The 26,576-nt window shown below is 41.2% G+C and overlaps 1 protein-coding gene across 1 annotated transcript in view; it reads right to left on the bottom strand.

Moving 5' to 3' along the window:
* The window catches only part of LOC124164127 (sodium-coupled monocarboxylate transporter 1-like), a 40,753-nt gene extending 25,135 nt beyond the window's left edge, over nucleotides 1–15,618 (bottom strand). Inside the window, exons 1-6 of the mRNA XM_046541310.1 lie at nucleotides 15,391–15,618; nucleotides 14,956–15,221; nucleotides 9,365–9,590; nucleotides 6,497–6,656; nucleotides 5,374–5,439; nucleotides 5,147–5,266 (exon numbers count right to left, since the gene is read on the bottom strand). Of these exons, the coding sequence (XP_046397266.1) occupies nucleotides 5,147–5,266; nucleotides 5,374–5,439; nucleotides 6,497–6,656; nucleotides 9,365–9,590; nucleotides 14,956–14,965 (582 nt within the window). The 5' untranslated portion in view covers nucleotides 14,966–15,221; nucleotides 15,391–15,618. The remainder of the gene's footprint in view (nucleotides 1–5,146; nucleotides 5,267–5,373; nucleotides 5,440–6,496; nucleotides 6,657–9,364; nucleotides 9,591–14,955; nucleotides 15,222–15,390) is intronic.
* Between the last annotated feature and the right edge of the window lie 10,958 nt (nucleotides 15,619–26,576).

Genomic DNA, 26,576 nt, shown 5'->3' with positions numbered 1-26,576 from the left:
AATATAGTGACTTTTTTAATACGTCACTTTTGGTTTTTCGGGGTCACTGAGTTTTTTTGCTTTGTGTCATATATAAACGTTGCTCATCCCCTGTAATCTAAATATAAAGGCTGGTTTTAAAAAAAAAAAATTTATAAGAGCTTATTATCTGTATTTTACTGAACCTGCATAACAATTTTTAATGTTAACAATCCATACCTGATGGTTAAGCGACATGGTGAAATGTATTATACTTACTATAAAAATTTGATTTGAGGAGTGCAATATTCATTCAGATTTGAAGTAACTTTTCAAATTTTGCTTATTTTCATGTAACGTTCTAATTTAAATCCAACTTACTTTCCAAGGGTCAATATAGCTTCCTTAAACTAAATAGCCCTGCATGGTGTTGTGTCCCGAAAGACAGAACGCAAGATGGAATAAACAATATAGATCTCCGACCTGAGTGGCTAGGCCGAAGTCTCGAAGAGTGGGTATAGGCACCAAAGAGTAGAAACTCAAGCGTTGGCTTTAAAAGATGTTTATTTAGCCCTGGCCGGAGAGTAGCAGCCTCCGGCGGCACCTTGGAGATTGTTCCCCGAGTACCAAAAATCTGGGGTATTTATACGCTACCCTGGACCAGGAGGCTGCAGTGGGTGGCGTGAGAAGGGTCCTTTGCGAAGGATTCCCACGGAAACAGTTTCCCAGGGAGAGCAACTGCAATATTCGGCCAGTGTGCCGGTGGCCCAATAAGCGAAACCTCTGTTTTAACATTTAAACCCCAACACGGTTTGGGAGGACGTCTTCCAAAATTATGACGCCTGACGAGTGGACCAGACCACCTAGAATCGGGCAGCTGGACCCTAAAATCTCCCCTTCACTCTAAGCGTGACCCCTGACGCTCCCACGCCAGCCTCCTGGACACATAAAGCACAATGACAGCTTCCACCCTCATACTTACATCTAGAAGAGGGGGCGACATGCATAACAATGGAACTGCTCGATTTGTCACTTAAACTCTCAAATTACTTCATTCGTGTACAAATATTGTATGAGAGGGTCGGGCTAAAGCTAATGGGTGGCACGTAGAATGTAGAATATATATAGGTCATGTATTTCAACAACATGGAACGTTAATCCCAAGAAGAAGAAAAATAATCCATTCTAGTGACATAAAGAAACGCCCTAAGCAATTCTACAATCGTAAATGAAAATACGTAGAAGACGAAACAAAGAGATAAGATCACAAACACATGACGTGGATACGGCGGTGGTATGGAGATGGAAAGATGGCCGAAAACACATGGGAATAATTCACCTCGACCGGCAATCGAACCACGAACCTTCTTTTTTCCGGGAAGATATACACTCGTTGAAATCTAATTGGCGGCGTTACGATAACGCGTTATGAAAATTGAGGAAACTATATAATCACAGATACACAAAAAAGGGACACACTCAAGTAAAAATTCGAAACTTTTCGTTGGCTTTATCCACTCACCATCTTCAGCCGAATACAGTAAACTGAAGGCTTTTCTTTAAGGAAGGAGTAGCAGGTACTCGTGTCCCTTTTTTGCGTGTGTTTATGTAGTCTTCTCAATTTATGTATGTATGTAGTCTTCCAATTCGAAATGATTCATCTTTGGTGATAGATCGACACCTCAATCGACTAGTATTCTGTAAAAAGTGCTTCACAGTGACTGCTTAAGGCCGTATGACACTAGCGACTGCGACCGCCGCTGCGACCGCGACTGCGGCTGCGACTGGTCCGTCGACCAATCAGAGCGAGGCAGTCGACGCTGCGACTGCAATTGCGAAGAATAGCCGACCGGCTATTCTGCTGAGTCGCAGTCGCAGCCAATCAGAGAGCTCTATTTCAATCTCGCGCGCTTGCGGCAGTCGTGTTTGTTTTGGTTACCGTAGCGAGGGAATTTCAAGAAAATTGTGAGATAACGCTGAGATAATTTCGGATTTTTAAAGTGAAGATGGAAGCCCAGCATATTAGATATTGGACCCGAGTACTCAGGTGAGTAATAATGAAGTACGTTTTAACATATTTTAGGAACAATTTCAACAATTGCTGCTCTCTATCCATTCTTTGGGCTTTCGTAAACAAACGATCCACAAGCAGAAAAGTTCATACGTGCGCATGCGCGACCGTGGCGTCGGCCGCAATGTGTGATGGGGTGCATTCGCAGCCGAAATCGCGGTCGCAGCGGCGCACAGTGGGCTAGAATCGAAAAAAGCTGGCCAAAAGTCGCTAGTCTAAATTATTAGTAAATTAACGAAACTTTTTACATAGTGTGTATTGTAAATGTGCAATTGAACTTATTTATGATTATGTACGCCACAATGTTGTTTAGAAGGGCGATAACAATTAAAATAGGCGAATGTGATGCGGGAAGCAAACTCTACAGGGGCACGCCTACCTTCTGCTCAGGAAATATCAAGGGAAAAATAGAATTTTTTCTACTGTTAACAAAGTTAAAGCTATCAAATAGTTGTGCATAAGGTAAATTTTGAGTCAAAAAACAAACTTTTCTGGAATGTTTTACCCGATTTTTTCTAATCTTCTAATGTTCTAATCCTTGTGTCGGGCTTCCAATGCCTCTTAGGAAAGCTGCCCAATAGGAAGAATGTCATACTTCACGATTCCCGCTCCATGTATTAAAACCTTGTGAATAGTTCCCTCTCTATTTGCCAAGACGACACTATGTAAATCTTGACTAGTCACTGTCGTTGTATCCATAACTGAGCAACTACTCTGTGAACGTCCTTCGGCAATTCGACAAGGAATACTGAAGGGAAACTGACTCGGCTAGAAATGAGCGAGCCAATCGCATAGACGGCTTATTTTGGGAAAATTCAATTTCTAGATTGGAAACATTTGCACGTGTTCAAAGTAAAAGAAGAAATCTGGGTACACAAATGGGTAACCGCCGAGTGAAAAGGGCTAGGAAAGCGCGCGAACCGATAGGTTTATTACCGTCCGCACGCGGCCTCCGCGCGAAGACCCAAGGGTAAAACCGTCAGAAAGGGGTACATACCATAAAGGCACCGCAAATAATAAGTAGGGGAGTGCAATGCAACATAACTGTAAACCAGTGGCAGAGACCATAATAATTTATAATTTTAATATTGAAGAAATATTAGCTAATAATTTAACTGTCAAAAACTTGAATCAAAAAGACATTAAAAAATATCAGGTAATCAGTTCCATCGGCAGCCGAACTATCATCATTCTTACACGGTTAGTAAAAAACAAATTGCGGACTCCAACTAGAAATCATTTTAAAAATTTTGCTTAACAACAAACTGCTTCTCGCCACAATGGAAAGTAAAATCTTTTTCGATGGATGCGGAGTACACTTATTGAAGTCACAACGAAACGGAGGCGGGTGCAAGGAGACTTTGGTTTCCAGGTACAAGGAGGAAACTATATCCTCCTTTGAAGCGCTTCTGACGTTGAACAGATCAATCCAGTGTTATAGTGGATGTTCACTCGACACTCTCTCTAGGACAACTGATGGATGTGGTACGCAAAAACAACCGAAAAACCCCTAGGGGCACTAACTAAGAATTCCATTTGTCGGAACAAGTGGCGGTAAGGGTCGGCAAAAAGAGACAAAAAAGTGTAAAAAGCATAACTTGGAATTGCTACCGATGAATTAGGGGAAGTAGAAAAGAGTCATTACTGGTAAGGTTGTAAAACCAGCATTGTCGGGCCAGTAAGTACGGAGGGTCGCAAATCCTCAACCAGTCGGCGTGGGCGCCTGTCGCTGCACGTGCGTGACCTTCCTAAACCCCTCGACCGCAGCCTGCCCATGATGCTTGAGGGAAAACCGCAATTCTGAGATAATCCTTTCAAAGATATTTTAGCCCATAACTCTGTTGAGAAACCTTCCAATGACCTAATCGTAGAATTGCCAGTCACCAATATAGCAAGAAATTGTTACTTGCGACAAGATGTTCGTTGAATTAAGCCATTTACAGTACTATAATGTGCAAAAACAAGATGACAATTATTCATAAAATATGTATTCAAGTGACCAATGTCATTGGACTTTTAGTATTCCGTAGTCTTTATGCACGGATATCATATCCTTTCTTCGCTTAGTCCCGCCGCCGTTTCATGGCCGCCACAGTGGATCGTGCGGCCGGGGTGGATTCACATAAATATGGTTGTTGAAATTAGGATCGCAAGTTATCGCAAAAACTGCATTCTGGACATTGTTCTATATGCTTTTGTCTATCTCACAGTGCAAATAACTCCGTGTAGCCTGATGTAGATACAAACGATAATTACCGTTAAACATAAAGTTCAATGAAAAATCAACACAGTTTTTGAAAAATTATAAAAAATATGAATTAACTAGTAAAATGAAACAAACACTGTCTCTATTCATTTTATGAAGATCAATTGTATGGATAAAAATACTTTGAAACCAATATTATTTACAACGGCTCTGTAATGAAGCCACAAATTTAGCTATTTTCAACGGAAAAATTTGGTCGCTAAAATCACTCCGACATGCTCTACTTTGAACAGCTGTAAAAATTATTTTAACGTATTCCATGCTCTGTATGGTATCCTATCTTATAGAGTACATGCTTAATAATGAATATCAACTGTTTTTGGTTGATTTGCGCTAACTTCATTTTTCGACTTTTGGCCAGCTTTTTTGGATTTTGGCCCACTGTGCGGCGGTCGCAGTCGCTAGTGTGATACGGCCTTTACATGTACGAGTCGAGGATAAGGGGGCGGCCACTAATTACGTGAGGTGATTTTGGTGATTTTTGACCTCCCGTCCCCCTTAGTGAGATATCATGAGATTTGGTGTAACCTCCTCCCTTAAATCTCGCGTGAGATTGTTCAAAATGCGTATTTTTAGTGCAAATACGTTAATCTATGCGTCATTGAGTTAGAATTTTTTTATATCTATAAAAAAATTGAGTAACTATTTTTATTTAAGATTTGTCAAGACTAGTATTTAACAAGACTAGTATTTCTAGGACCCCCACTCTCCCCCACGTAAGATTGGGTGATAATCGGGTTGACCCCCCCAATCAATGAATTCCTCCCAATGTTCGACTGTTATATCAATCCCCTTCGACATGTAAACTAGACTAGTAATTTAAAGTCGTTAAAATTAAGTGTTTCTCTTACCACAGTCGTGTAGAATATGCACACAATGCTCACGATGGGTGTTATAATGGATACACTGACGCCAGTAACTTGATTGTAAACCAAGGCCGGGCCGTATAACACAATTGGCAAATACAGGAGCTGCAATGACAAAGAAAAAGGGATATTGCTCTCACAATTTTCGTTACTCATTGTAAACGTGAAGCGCATTTTAAAATGTTTCGAAAAAAAAACGTAGCAATGCTTACCGAACTGAGGAAGAAGAGAAATGACCCAAGCATTCTTATCCGTTGGTCAAATCTTCTCTCTAAATACTGCCGAGGAAAAAGAAGTAACATGTCATCATGAATAAGTAATCAATTGGCATTTTTACACAGATCCGCGCGTTAAATATTCGAATAAGTCCTCCAGTTTTGATGCGCGATTCACCATGTTTTTGACGAGCAGGTTAGTAGTTAATCAGCTCGTTGTTTGAAGATATTTTACCGAAGCGATTAAAAGAAGCTTGAATATTATATGACATTGTGTGACAAGCAAGACCTGAATTCATGTAATGGTAGATATCTTATAAAAATTATTATGTCCTTGCTTTAATGTGGCCAATTTGCGCAGAAAAAAAGGCTAATCATATGTTAAAATGAGCAAGACAGTGGTGACGACTGAAAAATGTTTAAATTTGGCATTTCTTAAAAATTTCGTTATTCACGGTGGAATCAAGTATTACTACATGCTGCTTTTGCTTGATTTCAGGGATGCATTCCTGCTATTTAGAAAAGCGAAGGAGAGAAAAGGTAATGGGGTCCGATGTTTAATGTAGTCCGACTGTGTTGAAAATTTGTGTGGGAAGTTTTGGTCCAAGTACTCCCATAAATCAATGGTGTAAAAAAAGAAATTCACTGTTGAAGCTGCTGCTACAATGTATTCACGGGTTAATACAATAGTGTAAACACCAGGTTCTGGTGTTGTGGACATTTAGATTCCGATAGCGCAGTCTGCCATCCGTTGTCGTGTTGCAGAAATCAACCCTATGACCATTGCCGAAGCATTGTTGGCTTTAATGTAGCCCAGCTGTGTTGAAAATTTGTGTGGTATGTTTTGTCCTAGCATTTCCATAAAGCAACGGTGTAAAAATAAGAAATTCACCATTGAAGCTACTGCTACAATGAAACGTAAAAAAAGTGAAATGCGAAAAAATGTTAATGCAATGTTAACAACAGCTAATCCTCCCCTTACCCATTGAACTTACTGATATAGTGCCTAAATATGGAATTATAGGCATTAATATGTACCTAGTTAAAAGTTTATATTCAGAATGATATTTGCCCCCTCAACTTTCATTTGTCGTGCTCCCTATCGCACAATCCTTCTTACCTCGTACGATGACGTGAGCTTGAGGTCGTAGAACACGGGCATGAAGAGGAAGGTGATAGTCGCCGTGGCGCCTAAGCAGCCAATCAGAATGAGATACTGCTGCGTGCCATAGCGATAGATCTCCAGCGGTATACCCAGCATCATGATCCCTGAAGTGAAACTGATCACAAGGGAAATAAGACAGTGTACACTGTACAGTGTGCTATTCGATTGATTTCCGTGATTCTTTCAAAAAGAAACTAATGAACATACGTATAAAATTGTTTCAGGCTTAACTTTGTGGAATAATGCTAAATCCATGATTAAAACACAAATGGTAATATCCACACTATTTTATTTAACACTTAACCGACCATGGTCTCGACACTTTTAAAAATGACACAAAGTGTCGATCCATCCTGCATTAATTATAGTCTTCGAAGATCCATCCTGCATTAATTATAGTCTTTTATTGGTTGGGGAAACTGTCCCTCTTAAATTATCACTTCTGTTTAACCTATAAATATAGAGAGGTTCTAAGGTAATGTTTTCTGCGTCTCTTTGAAAGGTACGTATTCTTAATTGCGAAAGCAATCTAAGTATTGCTAGTTGCCTCCCGAGTCTCTCTAGCGGCTCCCATCCTCATTAGTTAAAAAGCTATGTAACACTTTCTGTTCGCTCATAGCTGTATTTGTCCAATCGAGAAGCTTTCCTTAGTATGCTAACCGAATGAACACAACGAAACAGATTTGCTAAGACTGCCACAGAGTATGCACCACAGATCTCTGTGCCACTACCACGACCAAGGCAGTTGGTGTATGTTACTGTCTGTAAAATAAACCAAGACCCGAGTTCGAGGAGTTCTATGATCCAAACTAAGTATAATAATTTAATTAATTAAAAAGCCCAAGATAGACCGTTTAATCCAAAGCTCATTTACAAAATACTTTTCGCTGTTGTCTGCCTTGTGTTTTTCCTGATTTTTCCTCAAAAAAGTACCATAGGTGCACTTCAAGTCACGTTGCCCAAATTTTTACGCTTTTATAAACAAATATTTCGTTTCCAATGCTTGCAAGTTTGATATAAGGGATTAATATCTATTCCTGTTTGCATTGTATTGTTTGTACACCTAATATTGAATGTATTTTTATAAAATAAGCGGGCCTGTGTAAACTTCGAGATGAATGGCTCGATTGAAAAAGGATTGATACCGTTGTGGACTTCAGTGGCGCAGCGAGGGGGGTTTTTGGGGGTAACCCCCCCCCCCCAGAGCTCAGTGAAATTTTTAAGTTTAATCTTACTTTGTATTTATTTACTTTTTATTATAATTTACTTAATTGGATTAATATTTCTGATAGAATAATGTAAAAAAAATAATAAAATATCCCTCAGAAGAGCGTAAAACTCACCATTTTGAATCATTTACCTTAAACTTTTACTTAGGGAGGGTCCCCGCCCCTTCCGCTTCCCCTGGAGGGTATTCCACACCTTTAACTCCCCAGTATTAGTTACGCCTAAAACCCCCCATAGACTTAATTCCTAGCTGGGCCACCTAGGTGGGCTTTATCATGAAGTAATGCAGATACTTGGGATATTCAGATTGGATATCAGTAATGCTCAGTATAATAATAGGCAGTTACGTTACAGATGGCTGCCTTCAAAGGATCCGAGCGTACTAGTTGTTTGCTTTGGTGTGAAGAATCAAAGCCGGAGACAACCGTTCAGTGTAATTTTCGTACCAAGTACGCTAAAGATCCTCCTAAGAGGCCTAGAATTTATGAGTGGTATTAATATTATGTATAAACGAGTTGCTCAGTAAAACATAAGAAATCGTCTTTGTCCCAGCACCTCTGACGAAGTCGTTGAGCAAGTGATACAAAGTTTTGTCAACAGCCCTACGAAATCGACCTGGCGTGCATCTCGTGAGCTGAAAATCCCACAAACAACGTTTTGGCGTGTGTTGAGAACAAGTTTGCATTTGATTTTTCAAAGTTTTCAAGTCCTTTTTAAACACCCTGAACATTCAATAATAGTTGCTCTTTAATTATTTTTTGAGGGCGTGGGAGATCAAAATAAATAAATGGAAATGAGAAATATTAATACACGGCCTCCGGCGTTACTTTGTGGAACTGTTTCATCACAAAATAAAGTAAAAATACTTTTTTCTATTCCGCACTTTATTTTCAATTGTACGACCCGGGTTTCTGCATATCTGATGATAGCATAATATGCGGGTCGTACTATTTAAAATAGTGTGGAATAGAACAAAGTATCTTCTATATTATTTCCACTGTATAGATACCTTTTTCTCAACTTATACGCAACCAAACTCTACAAATGAGGTACCAAAATGCACAGAATTTATCATAGAACATGCGACGGCATATCTTACTTCCTAAATATTGCTATTGTTTCCTAAAATTGATTTTTAAATAAACAAAAAAAATAAAAATAATAAAAATAAATAAAATATAAAACCAAAAACCAGTAAATATTCCTGACGTTAAAGACGCTCAAACTGATACATTTGTTCATTTGCAACAATGTCTCGCATTCTTTAAATAACTTTTATCAAAATGCGGCTGATTCCACATTCAAGTCTCCTGTTGATACGTAAGAATGAGTCATCATGTGCGTTTAACAAAGGATAGTGTAATTACTTCCAATGTTGTATTTAAAGAGGTCCTCTGACCTCAATTTGTACATGAACATTCCAATTAAATTTGTACATAAGAACCTGCCTTTTTTTTCTACATTTTAAAATTAGAAACGCGCCTATCCCTCTGTGGACCTGCATTGAAAAGAGCGGGGGAAGCCCGCTGGGAGCGGGCGCATCACGCTCGTTTTTATTTTATTTTAGGAAATGAGAAAGTTCCTCGGAGCTGATACCTGGCTGTGAGTGACATGGCGATGGGAAAGATGGACATCTTGCGGTCGCCGACGAGGAACTCGGCGGCCGTGCGCTGCCTTCCGCCGTGGCACGCGAAGAACACGCCGATGAGTGCGGACGAGGCGAGCATCACGGAGAAGACGAGGTGGTCCTCCCAGCCGAAGCGACGCAGCACGTTTGGCGAAGACGTCGCCGGAGCCTCCGACCACCCCGGAACATCTGTCCCTACAATTATGAACGAGTTTGGACTGTTATATATAATTATAATTTTAATTCTTCATAATACAAATAATGCATGAAATAAAAATAAACAAAGTCTTGAAATTAGACACCCTTTGAGACTTTCGCCTCGCTTTTTACTCTTTCACCCAACTGCTGGAGTGAAAAAACATAAACAAAATGAGTAAAACAGATACATAAAACTATAAAGAAATATAGTTCCCTAAAAATGGAAATTAAGTATTCTAAGAACATTTAAAAAATAAAAACACTGGAATCGATGACCCAAAAAAAGACTGAAGTTTTCAATTAACATCGAAAAAAAAAACAAAATAGCAGTGGTAGAAATAATAGAAGTGGAAAGTTAATGAATATAATTACAGAAATAGTATTGCCACTAAGAATAAATTTCTGATAAGTTTATTATGCGGTGTGCCAGCATACGGAAGAAATAATTGGGCAATAAGGCTGAGAAGAATGGCCATACTTGAAGCAGCAGATTGTGGTTTTGGATAATGCTTACAATAACTAGTTGCACCGACAGAAAAACAAATACGCAAGTTCCTGCGAGATGAAGTTCTGGCAGAGGCAGTGATATAAGAAAAGAATATTTTTTGACGTATTTAGTCATGGTGCAGTTAAAATGACATCTGGTGTCCCACAAGGAAGCGTAATTGGCCCCTTTTTGTGACTGATTCCGTCACTCATTCAAATTCCCGACCACTTCCAGAAGAGTTGTAGAGTTGAAATTTTGCAGGGACGTGGGGAAGCGGATATGTTATGGAAGAAAAATCCGAAAACAGGAAGTTCCCTTCACCCACTAATACTACGGCATTAAAATGGCGTAAATTTCGCATTTTTTTCGGGAGGTGCTTTGGATTTGGACGTTTGTTTTTCTAAGAAAGTTAATACGTGTGGTCATGTTTTCTTGGAATATTTTCAGTGATTTTTTTCGTGTATTTTTGGGAAAAAGCTGTCCGATTCTAAATTTCCATATATAGTGCTGTCCTCGAAGGATATTTGAGATAGTGACGACCGGAAAATTATTATATATACCTATAATGTTTTAAACAGTCTGTGGGTAACAGTTTGTTATAGCTACCCCTGATTACACAAATTAAAAGTAAACGATCGTTCAATGTCTCCGAAAATTACAATTTTAAAAAGATTAAAACATCATTTCGTAGTCTTATCGCCGACCGGATTCCTTTAAACTTTGCAAGTACGTGGAAGATTTTATTTTACGTTAGAAAATTTCAACTTATTTAAACTGGTTGAATACACCATACCGGGAAAAATGAATACGGCGGACATTTCTCAATTCCTTCGAGTTGACTCAAGCTTGATTAGATCATGCACAAATACTTTGTTCCTCGTCGGAATGGTTGTTTATTCTCTGATTAGCCAATTTTTTTGTGCTTATAATTGTACATATTTACTACTCATGATGCACTTATAATAACCCGTCAAAAATCAAAGTGTAATGAGAATAGCGTATTTGCAATCGTTTAGGCTTACTTCTCTGATGTAAAGAGACGTATTATCTCGGCTTTTCTATTGCTTAGATAGTTAGTGGCAATGGCTAAATTTTTCAGTTAGTATCTTGTTTCCGAATCCCATGATAACAGTTTAAAATAAAATCGCTCCATTTAACCGTAAAATCCAATTTACTAATGAATAAACCATAATATCTGGGAGTTACGATAAGTTCGAACCTATCGCACATGGAGCACATACAAGAAATATGTTTCGCAGTGCCCGGAAGAAGCTAGAGTTCGTCAAACGTGTTGTGGTTAGATTTTCGGATGAAAAAGTAAAAGATAGGTGTTATTTCGCACTTGTCCGGCCACGCATTGAACATGCAGCGAGAAAATGGGATCCGGCGGAGAAAAATTTAATCCGCCAACTTAATATGCAATGAAGGAAATTTGCGAGATTCGTCGAAATCAGCTACAGATAGTGTTTCTCGTATGTTAAGTGAATTCGGTTGGGAGCCGCTAGAGACTCTTAGGCTACGGGCTTGGATTAGACTGCTCGAGCGATTAACAAAAGATATGTTTTAGAGATATCTATTCTCAATAACCGAAGATAAGAGATAGGAAATGATTTGTTTTAGAAACACGATAGAAGGCTTACGTGGAAAAGCGCAGGTGATAACTGCTATCAAATAGATTTTATAATGATAAATCAAATATTTAAGAATAGCGTCAAGAATGCACCGATACTTCCTGGAGCGGATGCACACACATACCATTATCTTCTGATAATAGATATGATCACTGATCACTAGGCTTAAGCGTATAACAAGATAAAAGTAATCAACGAAGAGATGGGACTGAATGAAGTTGGAAAAATATTAGGGATGGACGGATCCGGGATTTTTTTCGGACCCGGATCCGGATCGGATCCTTGATTTTCGGAGCCGGATCTTCGGATATTTTCGGATCCTATTGCATTTTCAATTGTCTGCTGTAAACGAAGTAATTATTCAAGTTTCTTTTGGGTAAATACAATCAAAGGAATGCTATTTAGATTTACATACACGTCTAAAAAATTTTACTGATTAAAAATCGTTTTTATAAGCTTTCAAGTTATTTTTTAAAAAACGATAAAACCTTTACACGCTCAGGATGTAAGTTGTTACGCTTGCGTTTGGAAATGAAAATAGGTTTCAATCTGAGGATAGACCATTGACTGATTTTTGATATTCCTCACGTAAGTTTCCCCAGAATTTTATCACTTTCTCATCGCATACTGACTTGTGCTTCACCCGCAAATGCTTCAGTTGGGGTGAGGTGGATTTTCCACTTCCTCGCGATAGTTTCACCTCACAGTCCACGCACATGATGTCAATGTCCCTTTATGTCAATAAAAATGTTTACCTTACTTAAAACACCAATGAGTAGGCCAAGCATCGCAGTGCAACGGCGCATGCGAAGGTAGAATCGAAAATCTTTCCACTCCCTCGGATGGGACGCTGCATTCACTGAATCATAAATTTAAAATTTCGGATCCAGATCCGATGTCTTCAGCGAATTTGGATCCGAAGTATCCGATGAAGGGCAATATCCGCGGATATTTGGATCCGAAGTATCCGATCTGACGAAGGATCTAAGGTTTTCCCGGCGAATAGACTGGAGGAAGAGTTCTCGGGTTTCCAGCCGGGTCCAAGGGTTTTTCTGCACCGACGTTTCGAAGGCTAAGTCTGCCATCGTCTCCAGGATGAATTCACCCTGAAGACGATGGTTAGACTTAGCCTTCGAAACGTCGGTGCAGAAAAAACCCTAGGACCCGGCTGGAAACCCGAGAACTCTTCCTCCTATCCGATCCGACCATCCCTAAAAAAATATAAGAATAAAATTGTCAAAGTCCTAGAAGAAAAGCTGAAGAAGGAGAAAGGACGGAAAAGCATTCCAGAAGAGTGGAAAGATATGAAGGAAAGTATAGCAACAGTTCTTGAACGGTAAACAGAAAAGAAGCTAGGGAAAGCCGGATAATTTTAGGAAAGAATGGAATAAAGACGATAATGGAAAGGAGATGATTCTGAACGAGGAAAGGGGCAATGTAGAAAAATTGACAATGAACTGACGGAAACTCTGGACAAAGCTCGAGAAGAGCGGATGAAGAAACGGTTCCATGTCATTCAAAAGCTAGAAAAAGAAGGAAAGGAGGAGGCAATGTTCAAAATAGTAAGAAGGTTGGCTATGAGAAAACCGAGAACTATTTCAAAAAAAGGTATGAGAGATAAGTGTAGAAGAGTTACAACAGATACCGAGGATGTGAAGATAATATATGAGGAATGAACTCTACAGCACAAAAAATAGAAGAAGAAAAATATAACTGAAGAATGATGTGAATGAGGAGGGGGACAATAGAGGCCCTGAAGTAATGAAATGGGAGATAGAAATGGTAGTTAAACGGATGAAGTATAATAGGCAGTCGGCGTGGACCAAATACCTGCAGCGACTCGAAAGGCTGTACAGAATAAAGAGTTGGATCGAGTCTCGGATCTGGTTAGTAAAATAAATGATGTAGGGTAGTGGCCAGAAGATCTGTTCAAAAAAAATAATGGTGCCGATACCAAAGATATGTAATGCACAAGAATGCAATCACTGTAGAACCATTAGCCTGATCTCACATGTGGGTAAAGTTATAACTAAAGTGATATTACAAAGAATGAGAAACACAATAAAAGAAAGCTTACAGGAAGACCGAGGTTCGGTTTCCGAAAGGGCAGAAGAAAGAGAGATGCTATTGGATGTATGAGGATGTTGTCCTGGAAAGGTATTAGAGCTGAATCGTGAGAATTGTGTGCGTTTTATTGATGATGAAAAGCAATTTTATAGGGTCAGATGGAATATCTTATTAAGTCTTCTGAGAAAGACATATAGACTGGAAGGACAGAAGAAAACAAATAAATCCCTTCGAATACCTTAGAATAATAGCCACTTTCCCCCCGAGCGATAAAGGACTTTAATAAATGCTCGTCAGAACTTCGTATGAGGAATTCCTTTTTATTTGTTTATGACTCGTGTCCTAACACTCCCCGCCACACATGTTTACACATCGTTATGAAGGGAACACATTTCAATTGAAAAATTTTAAATGCTGTTTTGTTTAAACTATTGGTTGTATAATTGAACTTAATAGCAATAAACAATTAAATTCGCCGCGTAGGATATCTCTTGCGGGCTAATACCTATACTGACGTGTATGCATCCTTGCGACTGGAGCGCCACTATTTGTGGCGGTGGAAATCAATGGAATTGCGGGAGTTGAGAATCCTGTATGTAATATTTATGAGGGATATAATCTTCTATTAAAATTTCGTTTTCTGTCGCACTGCAAAGTTTGAACCCGATCTTGTGGGGCATTTGAGTACCTTTCTTGGTTAGCTGATCTAAACACTCATATCTACTGTTCTCCATTGTTAGGAGCAAAAATGTTTTTTTTTTCCGAAATGAAACTTTTGAAACCCGAAACAAATGGGACATGAGTGCACAGTGGCGTAGCCAGGAGATAGCACAGGGAGTACGTGCCCCCACCCCAAACCAATTAATTTTAGCAAAACAAATATTAACATATTAAAAAATGTATTCTATTCCACCAATACTCGGCGTGGACAACAAATAGCACAACAGCGACCAAACATATTAAAAATACGTGGACTACAATCAGAAGTGTCAGAAGATTCCTTAAGGATAGCAGTTTTTGAAGAGAAGGGTACGAAGAGGGGGTTCGAACACCCCCATTACTCCCCAGGTCGTGCACCCGTCCTCCCCAACACATCGTCCTGGCTACGCCGCGCCCCCTGTGAGTGCACATGGGAGCCCAGTTCTTTTATGTCCTCGTCACTTAACACGCCCGTTACCTGAATTCATGGTGAAGCGTCGGCGGTCAAGAGGTGGATGTATTATTCCTCTGTCGCTGCTGAACCGATCTCTTCCTCTCTCGGAAGCGCTGTCCTCGCTGTTTCTCTCTTCCACATTGAGGCTCCGAACTTCATAGAATAGCGCACGAATATTTCAATAGATGATTCTCCAGTCTTCCAAAAAATATGTCGTCACTCACCGCGCATTTAAATGGGTTTACAAAAGTCGCCACTGGAGTCGCTAATGGGCACGGCTTTCCTAATATCTGGAAGAAATTATCTTTAATTAGGGGTGTTCACCGAAATGTATATTCTTGATGATGCGATCTCTAGTATTGGCCATTTTTCTGATATCATAACTTTTCAGTGGTATTCCTCGCGTATTGTAAATTTTATATGAGTGGTATATATCGAGAGTTCATAGATCGCTCTCACCTCATCTCCGCGCCGTGGACATTTTTGTAAACTGAATATAAATGCTCCCAAAGTGGTGACCACACTCAAGCTTCTCCGTGACGGACTGGGCTTCTCCTCTGCGTAGTGCGTAGTCCGCTTGGCAGGGCGATTGAGGAAAGTGAGTGGTTGTTGGGAAGCAATCGCTGATGGGAAGTTAGTGAGGGGAGATTACCTGAAGAGCAATCGCCTGGCGCAGACGCAATACTGACGCAATAAACAACGATAGCGCCCACCAAGTGTGACGCTATGGTCCTGGAATTACCAAGTGTTTTGGAACGCCACCCAAAAACAAACCTTTTCCACTGAAAAGTACATCTACCATTGTATGATTTTGATTCTCCTTTCGGATTGTATTGGTGGAGTTCATTTCGGCCTTCGCACCAGGCCAATGAGCTTTATGGGCATTCTCGGATTCGTCCTGGAAATTATTTACTTGCCAGCATTCTGGAACTAGTGTAAGGTCAAGTATTGTGTGATTCGAGTAGATGTAAGCGTTCCAGATTCTCGAGTTGAAAAATGTAAATTTTTTCCCAATTTCCAAAAATGAGGGCCATTATAATTCATAGTTTCATGAAATGTCACGGTCAAAGCAGTGATCTTTCCGAGGCGATAAATCTTGGACTTCCTCACAAATCAGATAAGATACACCGAAACAAAACATTGAGTAGCGACTCGAAAGCGTCGAGTAAACGGCTCGACGTCTCCCTGAATTGGAAAGGGAGCCAGACATAATTGCGTTGAGCTCAAGCTCAAATCTGTTGAGGATGAATAAAGATCTTTAGGTGTGAATTGGTCGTAAATTTCACTCAAAGTTTCTGGTAGGAGAGGTTCAGTTAGACGCGAAAAAAAAGACGGGAAGGTAGAGCATGCACAAAAGTTTCACGAGAAGCGCGAAATTTATGGCGAAGGTATTTTCGGAGTTGGGCCCGTTAGGGAAGCAAGAAAATGGGTCGCCTACTCAGCGCCAAAATCCCTATTTATGGCATGGATTCGGTAAAGTTAGATAGATATTGAGTTTTAAAAAAAAATCTTCGACATTTGGCCTCCTCTTCATTTATGATAAATTTTGGCTCGCCATTGTCGTAATCTTCGAGAATTGGTCATTAGAGAACCAGTTGATTCCCCATTAGAATATTGAGACAATTTTTCGATGCGAAGGCAAAAGAAATATCAGGAACACAAAACTTAATCGTACATATCACTTTAATGGCAATATTTTATGCAACCATGTAAAAGTAACATAATGACGGAAAAAATCTGTATATTTATATACCTTCCCAGGTTTCCACAAACTGTCATTTTCAAGGTAGAAATAATCACAATGCGAGGTAATTTTTACAATTTGGCGGTGGTGGGGGGTGATTTTGTCTATCAATTTATAATCACCCCCTCCACCTCCAAAAATTAGGTACATTAGCTCTCATTATGTTTCATTCTACCTCGAAAATGACAGAGTTTGTCGAAACCACGGTAGGAAACATAATGAAGACACACTTTTGTATGTTCCACAGAAGTTTTAATTAATTACCGGCCCAGGTTTCGACAGCACACTACGTCATTATCAAGGTGAATATCAATATACGTCAAAATACTACGTCATTATCAAGGTGAATATTGATATTCACCTTGATAATGACGTAGTGTACTGTCGATACCTGGGTCGGTAATTAATTAAAACTCCTGCGGAACATACAAAAGTGTGTCTTCATTATGTTTCCTGTCACCAAGTTCCACCAAGTATCGCCTTCCAGCCTTAAGGAAACCACAGTAAAATAAAAATATATGGACCAGTTACAAATTCCAAACTTAAAGTTTAATTTTTATTAAACTTCCTTAATATCTCGCACTCAATCACCTACAACAATTTACATGGTAACACTACTTCGGATCTTGCACTGAAACGAGCGGTTGACATCATCTTCATATGTTGACCTAAGTAAACCTATCGACATTAACTGCCTGCTACTGCAAGCTTTGTTTATATTCGCTTTGTCTTTTTGTTACCAGCAAAAATTAAGTTTTGCTGTCGTGATATTGCGCACACTATGGGAAGCCTTGACAACCAAGGATACCAAATTACCGAAGACGAATAAAAGGACTCCAAAGAAAATTGATTCGTCGCGTGATGGAATAAAATTGCCATAAAAAAGCAATAAAATAATTACCTAAATTGTTTGTTCGACAAGCGCATGCTATTTTTGTAGTCATGCTATTCATAGCAAGAGTAAATTTAACCTATGCAATCGGAGATTATGACGTCAGTGTAGGTTCTTGTTCTTCAAAAAACATTTGAAAATCGAAACGAAAAAAAAAATCCTCATTCGAAAACATTGTAACTTTGATAATTTATGCTACAGGGAAATCTCTCTCAACGACCATTCCTATTACGCGACCACCTCTCTTAAAGACAATTGTTTCACGACACTGAGGGAAGTGCCTGAATGCGTATGATATTTAATTGCCCTATTTAAATACCTCTCCGACTAACGACCCCAACGAAGGAAATTGCCGGTTAATCAATGAAAATATTCAAATAATCTCGGCACTTTATACCTTTAACGATTCGTCATCCCAATAGTTTTTCCGTTTCCTATTTCAATCTTACAACGTAGTCCTTTGAAATTACGTGTTTTAAATGACAAAACAAATTTAGCCATCCCTCTCAACCGACCAACCCTCTCATAACAACTGTTTTTCACTGGAAACGTCGATAGTCGCTGAATACAGGTTTCACTGTATAAATACAACTGTATTTGATTGCTGTACAACTATCAATGTAGTAATTTACTAATTACATCAGATTCAGGTAACGGCATTTCCGCTTTTGTGCATGTTTATAATGCATGTTTACAATGCATGTTTACGTATGGTTGCAACTGTTGTAATGAAAGAAAAGTAGATGCCTTTGGATACATAAACTCAATCACGTAAGACAATCACAATCAACAGCCTTGTTGAGATTGGGAGAAATGGAGGATTGTAGTACATCAATGCTAGCTGTAATATGAATGAATTGTTATACTCATTGATATACTCATTTATAAATTTATCAGTTCAAATCTCTTTCCTAAATGCTCAACATAAAAAGTTTGAGTTAGGCATTACAATATCGAAAGATGTTACGTTTCACCGTAGAATCATTCATCGCCCAACCCTGACCCATACGAACACTCCGTTGTAGCTACTTGCACACAAAAAAATCTTGGTCGTTTTATATCCAGTTGATTGGCCAATTTGCAAATCTTTCAATTAGCCTGTTAGTCAGGAGGATGTAAAAAATAGGTACCTGCTGACCTGCGGCAACAACCTCCAGAATATTGTCAGGAGACTAAAGTGAGGCGTGGGAATGAATACTTTATCTCCTATGATTTGTGAGGAATTGTACATAAACTTTGGATTATAATTTCTCCCTTAATGTGCGAGAAATAAAAAAACTGCTTCCTAGGAACTTGCAGGTAAATGAGGTACGCTCCTGTTAAAATACTTTACCCCTACAGAGGCGAAACATTTTTAGTCACTATAGTCTATTCACTTTATGTCTGCGGGTGAGCTTTCTTGAGAACCCGGACACTCTCGGAATACTTTTTTTGCTCTCGGATGACTTCGCTGATAGGGGAGGGGTAGTACTGAGACAGAGAGGAGGAGCGAACTTAACATTGCCAACTTACGTAGCCGCCCTTCTTTGTCACTGAAAACGTGTGAGTCATAGGTGGCCACAGGTATTTTGGCCCCGGCGCCGAGACAATATGCCTACTCATTTGGAAGGCATTGGGGATAATCCTTTCACAGAAGCCCATGACATTGTCAGCTACCGCGCTGAATGAGGCACCGTTGATGGAAGGCATACTCAGTCACATGCAAGGAGAATACGTGAGGTTTAGCAACACAGCTCCACGAGCAGAATGTTCACTCGGCGGAGGTCTGAGAGCGACTCACTGAAGCCACGCCTACTGTTTGGTGATTGGCAAAAGCAAAGTCACATTTCGAGAAACTTTCCCTCCACTTATCTCCGCGGGCTTTGGCCACACCAGCTCACCCGCAGAGATAAAATGAACTGAGTAGAGTCGACGCCGAAGTGACAACGCAGCCGAGCCGCCCCCTTACAGGATCATAACGTTCGCAGGCCGGTACTGCTGAAAGAGATCATTCAAGGCACAGTGGAAGAACACGGTGAACGCAGGAGGGATGTAAGGGCTTTAAACTACAAAATAGCGTGCTAATCCGTTTGCAAAAGAAACTTAAAACTGCCATTATAAATTGTAGGGGCAATTAAACTAGTTTATCGAAAAAATTAACTATTCATTACGTGTAAGAAGCACTTAGCGTGATATCCTATTACTGTTACATCCACAGATACGTTCGTGTGTGGTGGTGAGTAACTTTTACAGTGTATTTCCCAATTATTCCCAATATATTTACAATGTATTTCTCAACGTTCTCCAATGTATTTAATGCAAAGGTCTCAGCTCTTACTTTAAAAGTAAGGAGGACAAAGAATTCAAATAATGAGCCCCGGAACGCTGTTACAATAATATTTTGACAAATCTGATTTGTGTCCAGATTTTTTGGCAGCTCTTTATACCACCTCCTATACCCCCTCCTCTACCCCTTCCCCTCTTATAATTTATGTTATATTAATCCTTTACAAAATGTGGGGGTGAACAGTGTATTCATCTCTTAAAAACTTTTCTATTAGCTACCATATCAAATGCAATAAAAGCGAAGAAAAATGGTTATTTCAATGTTTTTTATAGTTTTTTTTTCAACTTTCACCCCCTAAATGTTTTCAACCCCAGTCAAGTTTGTCTCTTTTGTGACCCTGATAGCCTTAAAACGTAAGTTTTTTCAATATGAAGCAGATGACATTAGTAAAAGTCCCTTGAAAAGCGATAAGTTTAGATACGAGGTTGTTTTCCCTAATTTAGGGGTTGCTCGTAAAAATGGAGGTGATAGAAAAAAACGGAGGTCATTTTCGGATTCAGCGACCCAAAATTAGCTAGAAACACCCTAAATTGTAGCCGGGCATTTTTTTAACTTTTGTTTTGGCAGAACAGTGTAATTAGCGCGGACCTGTTGAAATTAGAACGAAAATCAGTGTGAAACTTTGAAGTGCGCTGTGTACTATTAATTGTTTTCATGTGCTTTGGAACCGTGTTTGGTATGGAAAAACGTAAGGATGGTAACCGAGCGAGACGAGATTCTGAGTAGATGTAAGGAATATTTGGAGGACGTGTGTTGCGTTTGCCATCAGGAACAGGGCGGGAAGAGTGAACGTAGAGGAAGATAAAGTAAACTTTCTTAGGAGAGATGTCGTGGAACAACAACATAAGCAGTGGCGGCTTGCCCATAAGGACTCTGGGACGCCGCCCCTCCCAAAGATTTAAAAAAGGAAATAAAAAATGAAATACCCATTTAAATATAATCATATATCTAATTAACCAAAGCGTTTTTCCAATCAGATACATCGAAAATGTAGGAAAAACGCAAAAATAGCCCGAGAAGTTCATATTTGTAGCCATGGGGCGCTGGAACGTCCCAATCCATCACCATGCATTTATGTGACGAGTGGGAGTGGTGGGGGCTGCTGGTGCTATGACGCGTCTAAGCTTGTGCCTTATGGAAGTCTTGGGACGCAGCCCGAGCATGCGCAGAACGAGTGAGTTGACGTCGCCGCGCCGCCCGGCGGCCGTATAATCTTGGTGTTGCAGTGTTGCAGAATACCTTGTTTTGGTGACCAGTTGAATTATTATGTGTAAATTGTTTTTAATGTAAATTGGCCCATTTGTAGTTGAGTTAATCGAGTTAGTGATTGTTAGTGTTTTAGTTTTAGTGATTGTTTTGTGTATTAGTGAGTCATAATGGTCTCTAAATTGCCTTAAAAAAACTCACTAAATTACACAAAATATTCAAACATTTTGACCCCCCCCCCCCCCTCCGGTGGAGTGTGCCCCTCCCAGCATTTGACTCACGAGCCGCCACTGAAACGAAGATATCATATTGCCCATGATTAATTAACAAAGTACTACAAGTTTTTCGATACCAATACGATATCTTCGTTTATCATTAGTAGGGGAGGATAGTGTAGTGGAGGAGCATATTCCTGTGCCAGAGTTCTTAAACGCTGAAACTGAGAGAGCCTTTCCTGATATGAAACATGGGCAAGTGGTGGGGTTGGATAATATCCCGTTTGAGATTCTGAATCTAGGAACAGATATTAGAAGGAGATTTTGTAAACTAGTATTAGGAGGCGTCTTGGCCGCATATTTCCTAAGAAAGTTCCAGTTCCGATTCCTGGAAATAAAATATGCTTTAAAATGCGGAGAAAATAGGAATACTAGCGTAATATCGTGTAAGGCAAAAGTGGTACTGAGGACTTTAAACACTGAATGACTGACCGTGGTACTGAGGAATGAAGTTAGAGGGAAACGAATATATGGGCGTTGATCGCTCTTATTTCAGAAATCGAAAGTCGATTATTGATGCGGTAGCGGATAGGAGGACCTTTGGCTGGCAAAATCCTATCATCACCTCCTCGCGGTGCCGGCTGGATATCCAACCAACGATGAAGGTCTTCGACGTCAGACGGAGCGACGCGTCGGTCGAAGTATTCTCGGTCGCATAAATATGCAATGTCGAATCAAACTTTGGATTGTAAGGTTAGGGCGTCCCCCGCAAGCGACGCGCGTCGTCCTCGCCCGAACGGCGTGAGAAATATGCGAAGGCTCCCCGCTAATGGACGGAGCGGGCTAAAGAAGCGAGTCCAAATTCGACTAGCTACTATCAACATCGGTACAATGACTGGAAGAAGTCGAGAACTGGCATCCGCCCTGAAAACACGCCGTGTCGACATAGCATGCGTCCAAGAGACGAAATGGAAAGGAGCCAAGGCCAAGGAGATCGGGGAAGGATACAAGCTGTACTACAACGGCATACGGACTAACCAAAACGGCGTCGGTATCATCGTCAAGAGCAATCTGTGTGACAACGTTGTCGAAGTCACCCGCATCTCCGATCGTATAATGTCCATCAATATCAGTGCCAGTGAAACCACCCTCAGGGTCATCAGTTGCTACGCTCCGCAAACGGGCTGCCCCGATGACATCAAGGAAGAGTTTTGGGATCAGCTGGATGACCACATCCGATCGGTGGGACCTGATGAACACCTGGTGATTGGGGGTGATCTGAATGGCCACGTTGGATTATCACGCGACGGTTATGAACATCAACATGGCGGATGCGGGCACGGAGCCCGCAATAATGATGGGATTAGAATTCTTGACTTCGCGGAAGCACACGATCTTGCCGTAGCGAATACGTTCTTCAAGAAGAGGCGATCACATCTGCTCACGTACGCCAGCGGTACACGTGCGTCCCAAATCGACTACTGGATGATACGCAGGCGAGACTTTAAGCTCGTGGTCGATGTAAAAGTTTTACCATCCGACAACGTCGCCCCACAACATCGTCCCCTCGTCATAGACTTGCGGCTGGACATTGGGCAACATCGACGAGTGCGCACGACCGGACCAGCCCATATCAAGTGGTGGCGATTAAACGATAACAAAAATCAACTGAAGATAGCCCTAGATCATCTGAGTGTCGATCCCGACCAGCCGGTGGCTGACCTATGGCGCAGTGTAGCGAACCAGATCCAAGAGGCCGCCTGTGAGGTCCTTGGGCGAACGAAACCAGGAACACGCTTTATCGATAAGCAGGTATGGTGGTGGAATGAAGACGTGCAACGCATCGTCAAAGAAAAGAAGATGGCCTTCAAGAAGTGGCGCGAGACAAACCATATTGTGGACTATGAACAATACCGCACAAAGAAATCTGCCGCGAAACGAGCAGTTGCTAAAGCAAAGACAGCACACTACGACCAGCTGTACGCCGACTTAGATACACCTGGAGGTGAAAATAAGATCTACCGCCTTGCCAACTCCCGACATCGAGCAACTCAGGATTTTAGCCAGGTCAAATGCATCAAAAACGACGATCACCAGATACTACGAGACCCACCTGCCATCCTTCGGCGCTGGAGAGAACACTTCTCGGCCATCTGTAACACAGAATTTCCCCACCCACCGATCATTAGCGCGGACCCTATATCCGGACCTGTGCAACACATCAGTGAAGCTGAGGTAGCCGCCGCTATCAAGGAGATGAAGAATGGAAAGGCAACGGGCCCTGACGACATTCCAGCGGAAGTGTGGAAGCTACTTGGCCGCAACGGCGTTGTCATCCTCGCCGAGTTATTTAACAACATCATCATTGACAACGAAGTTCCCTACTCCTGGCGGACCAGCATAACTGTGCCCATCTGGAAGGGTAAAGGCAACGTCGCAGAATGCTCCAACTACCGCCCGATCCGGCTTTTATGCCACGCCATGAAAATATTCGAAAGAGTGATTGATGCTAGGCTCAGACACATTGTTCACATCACACCCAACCAGTGTGGATTTGTAAAGGGGACTGGCACAACAGATGCAATACACGCAGCTAGACTGCTCTTGGAGAGGCACCGAGAGAAGAACAAGCCAGTGCATATGTCTTTCCTTGATCTGGAGAAGGCCTTCGATCGCGTGCCACACGACCTTATCTGGCATGCCCTCAGATCTCACGACGTCCCTGAAGTCTACGTGTCATGGGTGAAGCTTCTCTACACCAACGTCACCAGCTCCGTCCGTTGCCCATCAGGAATATCACCGCCTTTCCCAATCACTGTTGGCGTCCACCAAGGATCGGCCCTCTCTCCGCTCCTTTTCATCCTGTGCATGGACACAATCACGGCCTGTCTCCAAGAATCGCATCCTTGGTCACTACTGTTCGCCGATGATGTCTTCCTTGCCAGCACCACCAGACCCGAATTACAGCAGCGAACTCTACTATGGAAGGTACGACTCGACAACTATGGGTTGCGATTAAACATCAAAAAGACTGAGTACATGGAGTGTGGGCCTCAAACCGATGGCACGATCAGAATCGACGGCGACGACCTTGAAAAGGTCGAGAAGTTTAAATATTTGGGCTCTGTCATCAGCAACGATGGAAGCACAACCGCCAACACACGAGCTCGAATCAATGCAACATGGCTGAAATGGCGCCAAGTGACTGGCGTATTGTGCGACCGTCGAATGCCTGAACGATTCAGGGCCAAAGTATACAAGACCGTAGTCCGCCCAGTGGCCCTATATGGAGCAGAATGTTGGCCAGCCACAGCAAATCAAGAACAGGCCATGCATGTCATGGAAATGAGGATGCTACGATGGATCCTAGGCATCTCCCGCCTGGATCACATCAGGAATGAAGACATTCGGAAAAGAATGGGAGTTGCATCGATCACAGACAAGATGCGGGAGGCTCGACTGCGGTGGTATGGGCATGTGGTGCGTAGTGATGAGAACTCCGTGGCCAAAACAGCAATGCGGCTGAGTACTGAAGGACGCCGACCACGAGGACGACCAAAGATGCGCTGGCTCGACAAAATTAAGGCGGACATGAAGACCATCAACGCCACGTCAGTAGACGCCCTGGATCGAGCCAAGTGGAGAAGGCTTTGCAGAAAAGCGGACCCTGCAATAGCGCGGGACAAACGCTAGGAAGAAGAAGAAGAAGAAGAGCGGATAGGAGGACCTTTGTGGAGAGGAACCTTGAGTATAACCTGGACGTATATGCCTGATTCGTGGACTTTGAAAACGCATTTGATAGAGTGGACTAGGTAAAGTTACAATGCTAGTTAACCTGTACACTGAGGAGATGGTGAGGGAGGCGTAGGATGAGTTAGAAGCAGGAGTGGGGGAAATATTGTATAAATCAGTGAGGTTTGCAGATGATCTTGCGTTGATAAGCCTACCATCGAGAGATCAGCTGGCTCAAGAGGATGAGTTACACTGACGTTGCGAGGTATATGGCATGGGGTTTAATCACAAGAAGACAAATTTAAGTGGTTTTGTCAACCATCGCTAACTGGGATGGTGGAATCAGGATAAATTCAGGTGGCGCAAACTTAAGTCGGTCGATCAATTCAACTATTTCAGCAGCATATAAAGCGAAATCGGATACATGAGTAGGAATATCAGGAAGAGAATTGCGTCGCCAAAAGAGGCGGGCCCGGGTTCTAATCCAGGTAGTGGCCGACATTTTTCGGAGATTGCCCGAACCCAGCCTTGTGAGGGGACACTTAAAGTACAGCACTCCATCCGAGCGTCAAGATACGTATATAGTACCTCTGCACTTTTATTTTACACGGGAAAGATTCGGAAAATTTTAATGTACGAGTCAGGGCTTATACCAAATAAAGGATTCTCTACTCAGCTGTCATTCACCCCGCATTTGAATGGCTTTACAAATCTGTCAGAGCGATCCAAATTTCACAGGGAAATAAGCTAATAATATGGATGTTAACCCAAATTTAATTTCAAGAAATCCGGCTTAGAAAAACCACTTGTCTGTTTCCACACACTTTTATTTAAACCGACCATGGTTTCGGCAACTCTTGCCATTACCAAGGTAATAATGGCCTTGATAATGGCACGAGTTGCCGAAACCATGGTCGGTTTAAATAAAAGTGAGTGGAAACAGACAAGTGGTTTTACTAAGCTGAACATCAAAGATTTTCACCGTATCACGCCGGACACTGTATCTTTTATTCAAGAAATCCGGTTATAATCCATATATTCTATCTATATAATAAAAATCTATATTATATATCGAGTTTATTTTCTTTTTTTCGCGACTTCCGCGCGATTGCAGATACTCCATTGAAAATAAAATGGGGATAAATGGATCACTCTATCGCAGGGATACGAGCGTTTTCGAAAACAGTTTAAACGCGCTCCAAGTAACAATGCGTAAAACCGAAGGGCCTGTGGGACACACTAGGGTTCCCTCCATGTAGAAACATTTTCAAGCACCAATTTTTTTAGACAACGAAGAATACCCTGTGAACTAAGTTACATATAAATTTTTGCATGAAGATTTTCACAGCTTCTTTTATCAATGTTGGTGGTTGCTTTCGTGAAATGCTACGTAGGTTACATTATCTGCTCGACGTCTCACTCCTCCTACTGGGAGCGTTTTCAAGAGAATGTAAAGAGCGTTTTCATTCTCTTGAAAACTCTCCCAGTTGGAAGAGTGAAACGTCGACGAGATAATGTTACTACGCAGCA

Source organism: Ischnura elegans, chromosome 8 (genome assembly GCF_921293095.1).
Source record: "Ischnura elegans chromosome 8, ioIscEleg1.1, whole genome shotgun sequence".
Classification (NCBI taxonomy): domain Eukaryota; kingdom Metazoa; phylum Arthropoda; class Insecta; order Odonata; family Coenagrionidae; genus Ischnura; species Ischnura elegans.
Note: the sequence above shows the minus strand (reverse complement) of the source record. Positions and strands in the feature narration are given on the sequence as shown.